Genomic DNA, 12,179 nt, shown 5'->3' on the forward strand with positions numbered 1-12,179 from the left:
AAGCCCTTTAAGCTCATCAAGTCCAACTGTTCCCCCTGTACTGCCACAACCACCACTAACCCGTGTCCCTCAGCCCTACAGCTACGTGGCTTTGAAATCCCAAAAGTGCTCCTGTCTCCCCTCAGGCTCCTCATCTCCATGCTCAACACCCCCATTCCCTCAGCCCCTCCCCAGCACCTTTGTGCTCCAGCCCCTTCCCCAGCTCTCCTGCCCAGCTCTGGCCAAGCTGCAGCCCCTCAGTGTCCCTCTGGCAGTGAGTGAGGGGCCCAACACTAAGCACCTCTCCACAATGATCTATAGCTTGAAAAAGCCTTGGTGGATTGCAGCCTGGATTTGAAAATGAATTAACCTGATACCAAAGAGCTGCTGGGAGAAAATGCTGGTGCAAAAGCAGTGGGTGTGCTCTCTAGAAACGAAAGCTCTCCCTCCAATTAAAATTGGTTGCTAAAAGTTTCAGACCCTGCAGCCCTGCCAAATCTCATTCCCTCGGGTGGAGGTTTTTCTCTTCTGGGATTAATTACAACAGAGCTTTCAAGACAGACACTCTTTCACAAGGAAGTCTTATGCAGGAGATTTCAACAAGGCATTAACTGCTCACTAGAAATATTGGGCAGGATCCTCAACCAGTCTAAAACGACTTGGGTTTACAGCAGCACTCATCCATGTCATTCATTTTTAAATGCCTTCAGTTTAGGCTGGTTTTAGCCAGGCAGAAAGCTGTGACCTTGCATGTCATTTTAGCAACCTCTTTTGTTTATAGGTGCAGCACCACATTATTCAGAAATATTTTGAAGCCCTCACATTCATGGTGATGGGTTGGGGGGAAAGCAGCAGAATATGAACTTTGTGACAGGCCTCAAAATCATGATTAGAAGAGGAGGGCTTTTTTAAATATAAATGTATATATTTATTGTTACAGTTTCTATAGTAACTCTGCTGCTTTTAACTGCACAGTGCTCGTTCACACGTCTAACAATTTAAATCACGTTAAGTGGCAGAAGAGAGTTAACAGCCTCAGAATTTGTAACACTGGAAAAGAGCTCAGAGTCTGGGCTGGAGAGGAGATGGATGAACTCTCAGATGAGCCAAGTGGTGCTGCTTCGTTTCATTGTCCGCTCCCCTTCCAAACACTGTAAAAGCTTTAGCTGGGGAAGAGCATCATTTCTGTTAAGGTGAGGATAGTGTTAGGACAAACAGCCCTACCTTATTCTGAAAAGGGATGCTTTTTCAGACTTCTGGGCCTGGCAATTTTAATGCCAAGCTGCAGCATTACCTGCCTCGCAGTCTCCTTGTAAAGTCTTCTGTTTTAGTTCAAGGGTACTCCAGACTTTGTATGGCAACACACGAGGCAGAGGTTAACTTCTCATTGCTGTTGCTCTGCGTGTGTTGAGGAGTCCTAATCAGTGCAGGGGGTCCAAAAAACAAAGTGGCAACCATAGTACTTCAAGTAACTATACCCGGGGGGAGACTCCCTTTCCCCACCACCAACAGACCTGCTTGCTCTCTGATTCCTTCCTCTTGCTTTGCCTTTCCTGCCTCGCCCTCCTCCGCAGCATTCTGCCCTCCAAAAGCCGCGGCACTCCGACACTCCGGCTGTCACCCGTTTTGCCCTCACGGCCTCAGACCCTCGTGGCCGCGACTCCTCACGGCCTCCAACCTCATCCCCTTACGGCTCCGTCCCTTCACGCTCAATCTCATCACGGCTTCAATCCTCTCACGGCTGCGACCCCTCACAGCCCCGACCTCTTTCCTTCACGGCCCCGGCCCCTCACGGCCCCGGCCCCTCACGGCCCCGGCCCCTCACGGCCCCGGCCCCTCACGGCCCCGGCCCCTCACGGCCCCGGCCCCTCACGGCCCCGGCCCCTCACGGCCCCGGCCCCGGCCCCTCACGGCCCCGGCCCCTCACACACCCTCATCCCACCTCCCTCCCGTAGCCCCGCCCCCCCCGCGCTGATTGGCCATCGCGCCGGGCCGAGGTTGGCCCGCTTAACCCTCTGCCTGGGCGGGCAGCGGCGGAGGAGAACGCTCATTGGCCGAGCCCCTGTCTCCGCGGGAGAGCCTGCTTCCTTCTCATTGGCTACGAAGCCCTGTCAGTCACGGGGAACGCCCCGCCCCCCGGAGTGTCCCTCCCCGGTGCCTCCCTGTTTGCCCCATTTAGTGGCGGTTTGCGCGGCGGACGGTGCTCTGGCGGACGGGAGCTGCTGTTGCACAATAGGCACAGGTCCTCGGCCAGCATCCCTCAGAGGGCAGCATCCGCAGGAGGAGGTAGATCCCGTTCTGGTAACAATTTTACAATTGCAATGGCGTACGAAGGGCCTCTGTCTCTTTACAAACCCGTACCCTCGGGGGCGTTTTCTCCAGAGCCCCGACCCTTGCTGCTTTTCCTCCTCCAGTGCGTCCCTCCCTTTGAAACCTCTCCCTCGGCCCAGCCGCCTGCGTGTTGCCAGGGTGAGGAGAGCGCGTTCGCTTCGCGCCCCGAGTGTGCCACCGAGCTGTAACTGGAGGCGTGCGGTGGGCAGGACCGGGGCGGCACTTGGGGCCGCGGGGGCCCGGGCGTGGGGCCAGCCCCATCCCGCCGTCAGGGGCACAAAGCCCGCTCGGCAGCGGTGAGGTGGATGGAGGGAGCTCCGGTGTCCTTCGGTCCAGGCCCCTGGGGCCCGATGAAGTCCCACCAAAGCAGCAGCTGTGCCCCCCCGCGCCCCGTTTGTTGGCAGGCCCTGAGGCTCGGCCTGCAGCGGGGAATCCCCTCGAGGGGCAGCGGAGGCCGTGTCCCGCTGCCCTCGGCCCGCTTGGCTGGTGGGAAACACCGAAAACGGCTGTTCTGCTTCGGAGGAAACAGGAGGTGCTGTGCCGAAGCCGTGCAGGGACGTGTGTTTACCAGCTGTCAAAAGGGGTGACAAATCCAGCTGCCGCCTTCCGAGAACAACCTTCCCCTCGTTGGCAGCTGCTCCCAGGGTCAGGCCTGGCAGGACTCTCCCCCAGACTCCCCACACTGAGGGCCAAGTTGCTTCTGCAGCTCCTCAGCGTTGGCCGATGGTCTCCGCCCTGACATTCAACCTGCGGTCGACTTTTATGGCGCGGCCCTAAAAGCCAGAGAGTGAAAGTTAGGAAGTGGCAGAGCTGCTGGTGCAGCCTTGGACGAGGAAGCGCTGCTGTTGGGCTGCCTGGTGATTTTAGAGGTAGTCTCTGGGGTCCTTGGGGTTTGTCTCTTGGCTCTTTAGTGGTGGTGGCTCTTTGAAATGCCACCCCATCACAAGTCTCAGGTTCCTCTTGGCCTCGCTGCACTATAATGTTAAATGGTACAGGATAAGTGCTGGTCTTGCAGCAAGTTGGTATGTTATGTTGTAGCATGAATCTCTTAACTAATTTAAGATACCTAAAAACTTACAGTGTTGATAAAGGGCTGATAAAAAGGGATGATCTTGTAGCTATTAACTATTTGATATATTTGTCTGTCTTTGTGGTCTTGACTCCAAAAGGTTAGCAATGAACAGCAAAGGGAAATTTTCTGTATGTGTGTGTAAACACATGGGTAATAGAAAGAGCTAGACAGAACATGAAACTGCCAGTAATCCACGTGTGTGTGCAGCCTGCAGTGTCTAACGTGGCTTTGGCTCTATTTGAAATTGAGTCCGAGCATGTGTTTTAAGCAAAACTTCTGATAATCCCGTGTGGTAGCATTATGAGTCAGCAGTGTGTCAGCAGTGCCACAACGAGATTTGAAGCTTTTTCTTCTGCAAACTAAGAAAGAAGCTGTCAAAATGCGTGGTAGTGTGCCGTGCTTGAGTGAGTACTAATTGAACGTTCATCTTTACTACTGCTGGCAGCACCTTTGCTGCAGCAGAAGGAGCACTTTGCTGTTACTTCAGCTGGTCACTGATTGTGTATGGGTAGTTTTTCAGTAATTTAACTAGAATCTTCCTTTTTTAAAGTTGTAACTAGCACATGCCAAGGTTTTTAAGTAGTTGGCAGGCTTACACTTCACCTAATTGGCACTGAATTAGCAAGCAGCTCAGTTTCTCCTGCGTGTTGCTGAGCTGTTCTCCCAGGCAGAATTCTCTTTTGTTAGTGTGCAGGAGTTGTTGAGAATATCCTGGTTTCATTCTCAACTTACAGCCAAAAAAAACCACCAGGTTTTTGAACTAAAGAAAACACCTGTAATACAGAGATGAATCAGTTCTCCAGAGTACAGTGGCTTTCTGTCTATTTCTGGGGATTCTGCAGGATAAGGTCTTTGTCACACACGTGTAGTTGCACTCACCTTTACTACTGGAAGCCCTCCCAGTTAGACAAATGGAAACAAAATCAAGACTATGAATACATCTTCTTGTCAGAGTAGGCCAAAAGTACTGCTGATGCAGTTTCTACAGTACAAGATAATGGACTTTTTGATGCTTAAGGAAAATATTTAGGTCGGATCCATTAATGTATTAAAAAAAATAGCACTCTGTGGTAAGAGCTTTTATGAACCAAGACTCCAATATTTAGTCCTACTTTCTAGTTATGCTGTCAGAAGCTTGCTAACATTGTACATTAAAGTAATTCTGAGGACATATGCTCTTCTTACAAAGGTGTTCTGAAATGATTCCCGTTTGAATTTGCCTCAGTGCACTGTATTTGTTGGATGTTTCAGGCCTCAAGTGGTGAACTTACTCAAGTACATCTAACTTTTCCTCTCGTTGAATTCATTTTCTCAGAGTAAGAGGGAAGAGAAGTAGTTTCAATATGTTAAAGGTCTTCTTCCCAAATGACCTGCTTGCCCACTGCCAAGCATTTTATTAGTAACAGTCTGCTGTATGACCCTTTTAATCTGCAGATCTCAAGGTACTTTAGAAATGTCGTTTAAAATGATGGCTCAGGACTTTGCTGGAAGGAACGTGGAATACTATTGCCACCATTTTCTGCAAACTTTCCCCCAAATGTCTGTTTAGCTGAGAGAATCAAAGGTGCTGTGCAGGACTGTCACCCAGCTTCATGTCTCTGCTCCTTCCTCCTCATACTGAGGTACTCTCGGTGTAAGATGGAAGTGATCTGCAAAGCCTGTGCTGCATGGTGGTCAGTGCAGGCAAGGCGTCTTTCTTTCAGCAAAAGTCTCATTGGGAGACACATTTATAGTTGGTACTTGCCTAATGTAATAATTTTAGACTGTGTTATCATTACTGAAGTGATGAAGTCAGCTAGTGTGTGCCTGGTTTGTGTCATGCTTGGGTAGGCAAAAGCTTGTCTGTGCATTGGTTTTTTTTAAGTGATTAGAGTGCAACAGTGCATCCACACCAGACTTGGGACAGTGCAGACTGCTGTGGGTATGTAAGAGAAAGTGTTTGTTGGCCCTGGAGCATTGGTGCTTAAAAAACCAAACCCATTTGAGGACAGAAAGATTGGAAACTCTCTGAGGCCTGTAAGATGTTGAATTAACAGTTATAGTTTGTGTTATCAAGAGCAAGCTCCTGTTAATGCACAGGTAATTTCTGTACCTGAAAGTAAAACTGGAACTGTTCATTTACAAAGGATTTCAAGAATATATTTATGTTTAGCCATCCTTCAAACTGACAGAGGATTGCAAAGTCATCAAGCTCAAGGTGCTGTCCAGGGAGAGTGACTCCCTGGTATTAAGGTATAATCTGCAAGTCAGGCAGCCTGAGCAGTAATTGAAGCAGACCTTGCTTTAATTGACACTGAGCTTCCTGACTCTCTGAGCAATGTAATTGTACCTTTTAAAAGTATGATGAACCTTTCCCTGAAAAGTAGCTTTTGCAATTTAACAAATCCATAATTGTAGCAGCAAAACGTTTGCTCCTAGATAAGGGCACTTGTGCAGTATTGGTAATTAGTTTGACCTGGCCAGATGCCTCCTGATAAGGCACAGCAGAGAGCTGTCATCTGGTATGCTGAAGAATTTAATTCTCTTAAATTCTGACACAGCATCTATGTGGTAATAAGTCAAAAATTTCCAACTGTATTGAATTAACCCTGGTGGTGCACTGCTTCTTTAGTCCTTAACGTTGTCAGCTACTGAAAGAAGAAAATATATTCTTGTTCTGGTTATGCTGACACATGTTTTAGCAGGACTTTTATTCCTCTTTCAATTCCTCATCTTTCTTCTTAATTCCTCCTCGGTGGACATTGCACAGCCTCAGGTCTCTGTGTGTGTGTGGTCATGTCATTGCAGGCCTCCATCTTTCCCTCAGTGACATCCCTCCCACTTCTCTATCAGCCTGTACTGTTAAAATCATCTCTCCTTTTTCCAGTACCACCAACTGAAGCCTGGCCACTTTTCTACAAACCCCATCATAAACCACCTGAAAACCTTGCCACAAAGCAGCATGACCCAACCCTGTCATCTTGAAACCAGGTATTGAGTTGGGAACACTTCTTCCAGCCACGTTGTTGCAGTTTCCTGCCAGCCTCAAGTGCGTTCCAGAAACAGAGCTGGCATGAGGCTCCAAACAAACCACCAGGCATGAGGCTTTGTGTCCCTTCTTCCTTGCCCACAAGGCTAGAGGAGAAGTGGTGCTGCTCAGGGCACATAATATGCTGTCAGGCAAACCATGCTGCATCTAAACTATTTATCTTGCCTGGTGGCATCTTGCATCTGAGAAGCTGTTAGCTGTAATCCCAGACTCCTGGTGCGAGCCAGTTTTATGGCTACCCCAGTGCTGCATCTGGCTCCTGTCAGCCTTATCTGGGGCTGAGTGCAGTCATCCTGGGAGCTCTGGAAAAGCATTAAAACTACTAGTGGCATGTCATGTAGCCTTTCTTTTTAATCATAAGGGTAGATGTGTGGCTTGTTCTTTGCCAGGTTGGTGGCCAGCAGAGCCAGTAGGAGAGGGTGAGTCATGGAGGACTGTGGCCACGCAGACAAAGCAGAGAGCTCTTGGCGCTGCTACAAGAGGAGTAGGGACAGGGATGGGAAAGGATACTTGCTCTGTGGTTTCAGGGTAAGTCATATTAAGGTGAGCTTTGGACGAAGATTCTTGCTAAAAGAAGTTTTAAAAGGTATGTGACAGGAGTTAGAGGAGATATGCAAGAGGGGAGGTGAAACAGAAATAGAAAACAATTGGAAGAGCAGGGGAAGGAGAGCTCAGAACTGAGTAACCAGGCAGGTTTTATGCTGGATAGAAATTAACTGGGATCATATCTCTTGGAGCTGAAGAGAAAAACTGAGTGGCAAACGAAGCTTGATTCCTCCCACGTGCTCTGAGATACCAGCACCTAAAATGATTCTCTTGTGGGGAGAGTGTGGCAGCTGAGAGGAGAGGAAGAACTCTGTCTCACAGAAGGTAGAAGAAAGTAAGACATGCAAGACTTGAATCACAGCCCTGAAAAGTCTCTCTCTCTTTGATTAGATAGTTAATTGATCAAGCCATGAGAAATCTGGGCCACAATCTTGTTTGGTTCTTAAATGCTCATTAATTGCAAAGAAGTAATTTAAACTTAATTAGACTAAGGTGAGGTGTGGTATTTGGCCTACTTTTTAATTCCTTGTTTAAGGTATTTCCTTGTGACAGATTGGAGCCACCCTGACAGCAGATTGATGGGATGGCTGAGGTTTGCTGCAACACTGTAATCACAGTTCATTTTTAACCTCGTGTGCATGAGGAGATGGACTTGCAGGAAAGGAGTGATGGCAAAGCAGCAAACAGAATGAAAGTGAGTTAAGACTGAATTTGCCATTTCTAAAGGCTGGTTGGTTTGCAGCAGAAATGTAGTTTTGCTTATCTGATCCTGAGTTTCAGCTGCCTGGAGTTTTGTGTTCAGTGTACCTCTAGCTAGTTTAGGGAGGAAGGATCATGTTAAAACAACATTTGTTTGTGGTACTGGCAAGGCTTCCATTTATCCTGTCTCCACACAGTAAATTTATGTTCTTTACCACAAAGCAACTAAACACTTATGTTTTGAGTGGGGCTTTTTTTTTTCAATCGTAAACAAACAAAGGATGAGAGAAAGGGATCCTGCTGAATGTCAGTGCTGCTTTCCTCTGCACTTTGTACTGGATAGAGGAGAAACATGGGTATAACTGACAATGAACAATACAAATATTTGCATGTTCTTTTAATGCTTGGGAAGATTTTGAAGAAAATCCTCAGATTGTAACTTGTAAGATCAGTCTGCCATCTGAAAAGTTGATTATGTGTAAATCTGATTACAGAAAGGTCTTCTAAAGTATTCAGGCTATATTTAAGATAATGAAGTTTTGCTCCTTAACCTAATTTTGGCTTCCATCTGGAAGAAATTAAATATCCAAACCATGCATCATTTCATTCCTTAAAAATGTCTCATACTTGCATTACTGTCCTTGTGTGTATCTTGGATATGGGCAAAGAGCTAGGCCACAGGATAATGGGGCACTGGCCACAGCGGTCTCTGACCCACCTGAGTTGCAATTGAGAGGGAGGAGGGTTCGCTGCCACACTGCCTTCCTTGACTGCTAAAGAGACCTTGGTTTTTTTCATCTCCCCATATCAGGATTCTCTGTACAATATTGCATCCGGGCTGTGTACGTCTCTCCTGCCATCTTACTGTGTCTTTGTACAGGCCGTGGTTCCCTATAAGGTCTCTCTCTCATTGCTGTTATCTGTCTGTGTTGGTGAAATAGCATGTAGAGATGAATCCAGGATACATTCCCTGGTGGTACTGCATTATACAAGCATGTAATAAATGATCATTTCTGCTCCAAACAGCAATCAGTAGTTGAATTAAGGCGATTAATAGTTGAATAAAATGGGTTTGAGAGTGGTTATCACCTGGCAAGGTTAAGAACTTTTGAGTGGTAATAAAAAATCTTGTGTTTTGTTAGGGAAATGTGGGTTTTTTTATTGAAAAGGTGTTTTAGGTTTTCAGTTTTACAAAATCTAAGCGTGGAATGCTGAGTTCAGTGATTTTTCTGTTGTTGACCATTTCAATTCTACATCTTGTTCTAACGTGCCAATAGCTATAGTTTGTTTCCTTTCTGTTACCCAGGACACAAGATTTCATTGTCAGAAGGCTGCTGGAGAAACTCAGCTAAAATATCCTTGCAGCCCCAGCCCAAGTCATTCTGTCCTCTCTGGTATTTGCACTGGTGCCAGGTGCATGGGTCACCACAGAAGGTTAATATTTCCTAATGGCATCTCTGCTGTGCGTTTATAGTGCAGTTATAAGACAATAACTTGTGCATGCTGTCTGACTGCAACCCACAGCATAATGCTAGCTCATATCAATATCCCTATGTGCTTCCTCCACTCGTTCATGCACTCTCATTGTAAAACTTTCCTTTCTCTTCCTCTTAGCTGCCATGAGGCAATTCTGGGTTATCATCACGGTGTTGGAGATAAGTGTCATATCTACCACGTACTGTGTTTCTTTTACAACAGATGACTTACAAATACGAGCATTAGTTCCACTGCCTCTGTATCTGAACAATTTTCTTTTCCCCAGGACCAGCGTAAGAAGAACCAAAAATGTTCTCCCGACTGCGAGCAGCTGCCACTCCCTGCGCAGTGGCATGTCGCAGCGCACACACAAAAGAAAAAGGCAAGCCACTGATGTTAAACCCACGAACGAACAAGGTGGGTAGCATGTGATTAACAAATATCTTCATCCAGTGGACCTTGTTCCAGGGTTAAACCACCTCCAGGAGGTGTACTGGGCCACAGCCAAAAAAGGGTACAGAAGATGGAGGAGTCAGTAATCATTTCAGGTTTACTGCATGGACACCTACAGTACAAGGACTTCTGATAACACTTTCTGCTTCTGTCAGCTTGTATATCCCTGGGTTTGCTGTGTTTTACACAATACTGCCGCTTCCTTGTGCCAAACAAAGAATCACTGATTTGTGCTGATTACTGGCTTAGTTTGGGAGCTGGTTGAAGTAAAGCTTCAGTAGGTGAAGAGTCTTATTTCACAGGTTGCAAAAGTTAATTCTGAATTCAGTCTTAACAGTGACAGAAAGTGTTAGCCTCTCTGTCTTAGCCCTGGTGTTTTTCCTGCAAGCCTGTGATTTGGGACTGAGCCATATCAGTAAGAAACATCCCTGTACAGAGAGTTGGACAGGGAGCAACTAAAAATAAGCCTTCGATGGAGCTAGCTGGGAAGTGTAGAGAGACATTAATTCCAGGCATTGGGAGGAACTTCTTCTAACAAAGTAGCTTTTTTTTTCCCCTCCACAAAAAAAAATCCTGATTTTTTTTTTCCCTATTTTCACCCTCCCCATTCCCAGTCTCTTTTTTTTTCCCAGAGTAGTAATAGCCTTCATGAATACTGAAGCAATTAACATGTAAACTAAAACTCGTAAGAAGGGAGGTTGAGGGCATGTGGTGGCCGATCCAAGATTTCTAAAGTAGCCAAGAAACGTTACAAGTCTAGCTGCCTCTGACGGGATATTTCATGAGCAATAGAGCTGCAGAAGCTGAACATCCATAGCTATATCCAGTATTTTTAATGTCTATCTTTCCTCCTCTGGCTCATTCTCTGATTTTGGGGGTTTTTTTTCCTCCTGTAAGGCATTATACTTTCCCTTTACTTTACTTTTCCTTCTCTTCCTTTTCTGCCCATGGCTGTGACTTGTCCTCTTGATCTGTATTCTTAGCTCCTTCCTGTGTTCCTTGCTACTGCCTAGATGAAAAGAAGCGCATGCTGCTATAAATTGGCCAGCTGGCAAGCTAGACTCATAGCCCCAAGCCTCTCTCTCAGCAGAAGGACTATGCTGGTTCTTTCCTCTACATGGCAAAACCTTTATTTTTTCTTTTCCGTGCCCTCTTCTCTCTCATCTTTTCTTCTATCTTTTTGTCAGGATTAGAGGTTGGCCAGTGGGCTCAAAATATCCAGAGAATACATCAAGCTAGGAACTGCAAGCAACATCTCCTTATGTTCTTGTAACTACAAGGGGAATTGCTCCAGTGTGTCCTTCCACAAACATGACTCCTAAGTGTCCTGATAAGAAAGGAAGAAGACAAAATACAGACCTGTAGTCATGTTTCATAATGTTTCTGCTACAGCATAGTGTGATGTGATATGCATGTTGCTTATAAAGAGAGAGAACTGTAGAAGTTAAGAGACTGTCTGACTGCAAAAATAAAATTGGGGTTGCCATGTCAGGGAAGGAAAAAAGGAGTAGATTGGTGTGAGTTGTCAAGATCAGATTATCTCGAGGCTTTTCTGAGCTATAAACACTTTGACGTGCCAATGGAAATTATTTCAAGCCCTGTAAGCTTTCCCAAGTGCTGATTATGCAACAGTATTCAGAAGCAAAAACAATAGGTCGTTTCTTGTTGTTTTTCTAGTGGCACTATCTTTCTGTTCATTTTTTTTAAGCCTGGAATTCTCTGGTGGACTCAGCACAGTGCAATATTCTTTATGCTTTGGTGGGGTGATTTTAGAGGAGGAGGAGAAGGGAAAAGCAGAGAGCTGCTTATTAACAGCATTTGAGTTTCTTATTTATGTTTGAATGTAACCAAGAAATGACACTTGTTAGAGGAACAAGAACTTTCCCCATTTGTTGGGCTGCGTTGTATCAGTTTGTTGTTCTGGCTGGCACCTGTTTGAGTGGGTCTGTAAGCTAGCTAAATGACACTGCTTGTTACTGGATCAGCATCTATATAGAAATGTGTTCTATACAATTCAGCAGAGAAGTAAATGATTGACTGAATGTGTACTTTACCCTTTGTGCTTTTTTTTCCTGGTGTGCCTCGTGCATATATATATATATATATTTATATATTTATATATCTATGAGATACACAGGCAGGCACAGGCTTTATCTCCTGCTGACAGCTTGTTGAGAGCACCATTTTATGGCTCATGTTTTAGTTGCTTATGTTTACTTTTCACAGTCCCTAACAAGTCTACAGAACATTTGGTCTTTTTCAGTATAGGTGGACCCTAAAATAAGAACTGCAAGATGGCAGCATTGCCAGCAGAACACCACACCTTCCCCTCATGCAAATTCATCCACTCTTGTTCTTTGCCGTTGGAGTAGGTTTCTGTCACTACCCTGTGGGTTTTTCTGTTTTCTTTCACATCCTGACCTGTCTTTTGCAGACACATACTATGCTTACATCAGCTGGTTTGGATTCTTATGCTTGAAGGCCAGGTTTTCATGTTTATTGTCAAGATGGATCAGAAAAGGTCGTGAGCTATATCAGCAATGCCCTTGCTGTTGCAGCCAAATAATTGCAGAACATGCTGTAGCTGCATTGCTG

General features: G+C 45.9%; 1 protein-coding gene across 3 annotated transcripts in view; it reads left to right on the top strand.

Annotated features, from left to right (window-relative positions):
* Positions 1–2,158: 2,158 nt before the first annotated feature.
* ME2 (malic enzyme 2) overlaps positions 2,159–12,179 on the top strand; it is a 35,698-nt gene continuing 25,677 nt past the window's right edge. For 2 of the 3 annotated variants that reach the window (XM_062017382.1, XM_062017384.1), the window contains exons 1-2: positions 2,159–2,265; positions 9,418–9,548. In XM_062017382.1, coding sequence (XP_061873366.1) covers positions 9,441–9,548 — 108 coding nt within the window. In that variant the 5' untranslated portion in view covers positions 2,159–2,265; positions 9,418–9,440. Of the gene's footprint in view, positions 2,281–9,417; positions 9,549–12,179 lie in introns of all 3 variants that reach the window. The other variant, XM_062017383.1, reaches the window with a different exon arrangement.

The sequence above is a fragment of the Colius striatus genome, chromosome Z, assembly GCF_028858725.1.
Source record: "Colius striatus isolate bColStr4 chromosome Z, bColStr4.1.hap1, whole genome shotgun sequence".
NCBI lineage: Eukaryota > Metazoa > Chordata > Aves > Coliiformes > Coliidae > Colius > Colius striatus.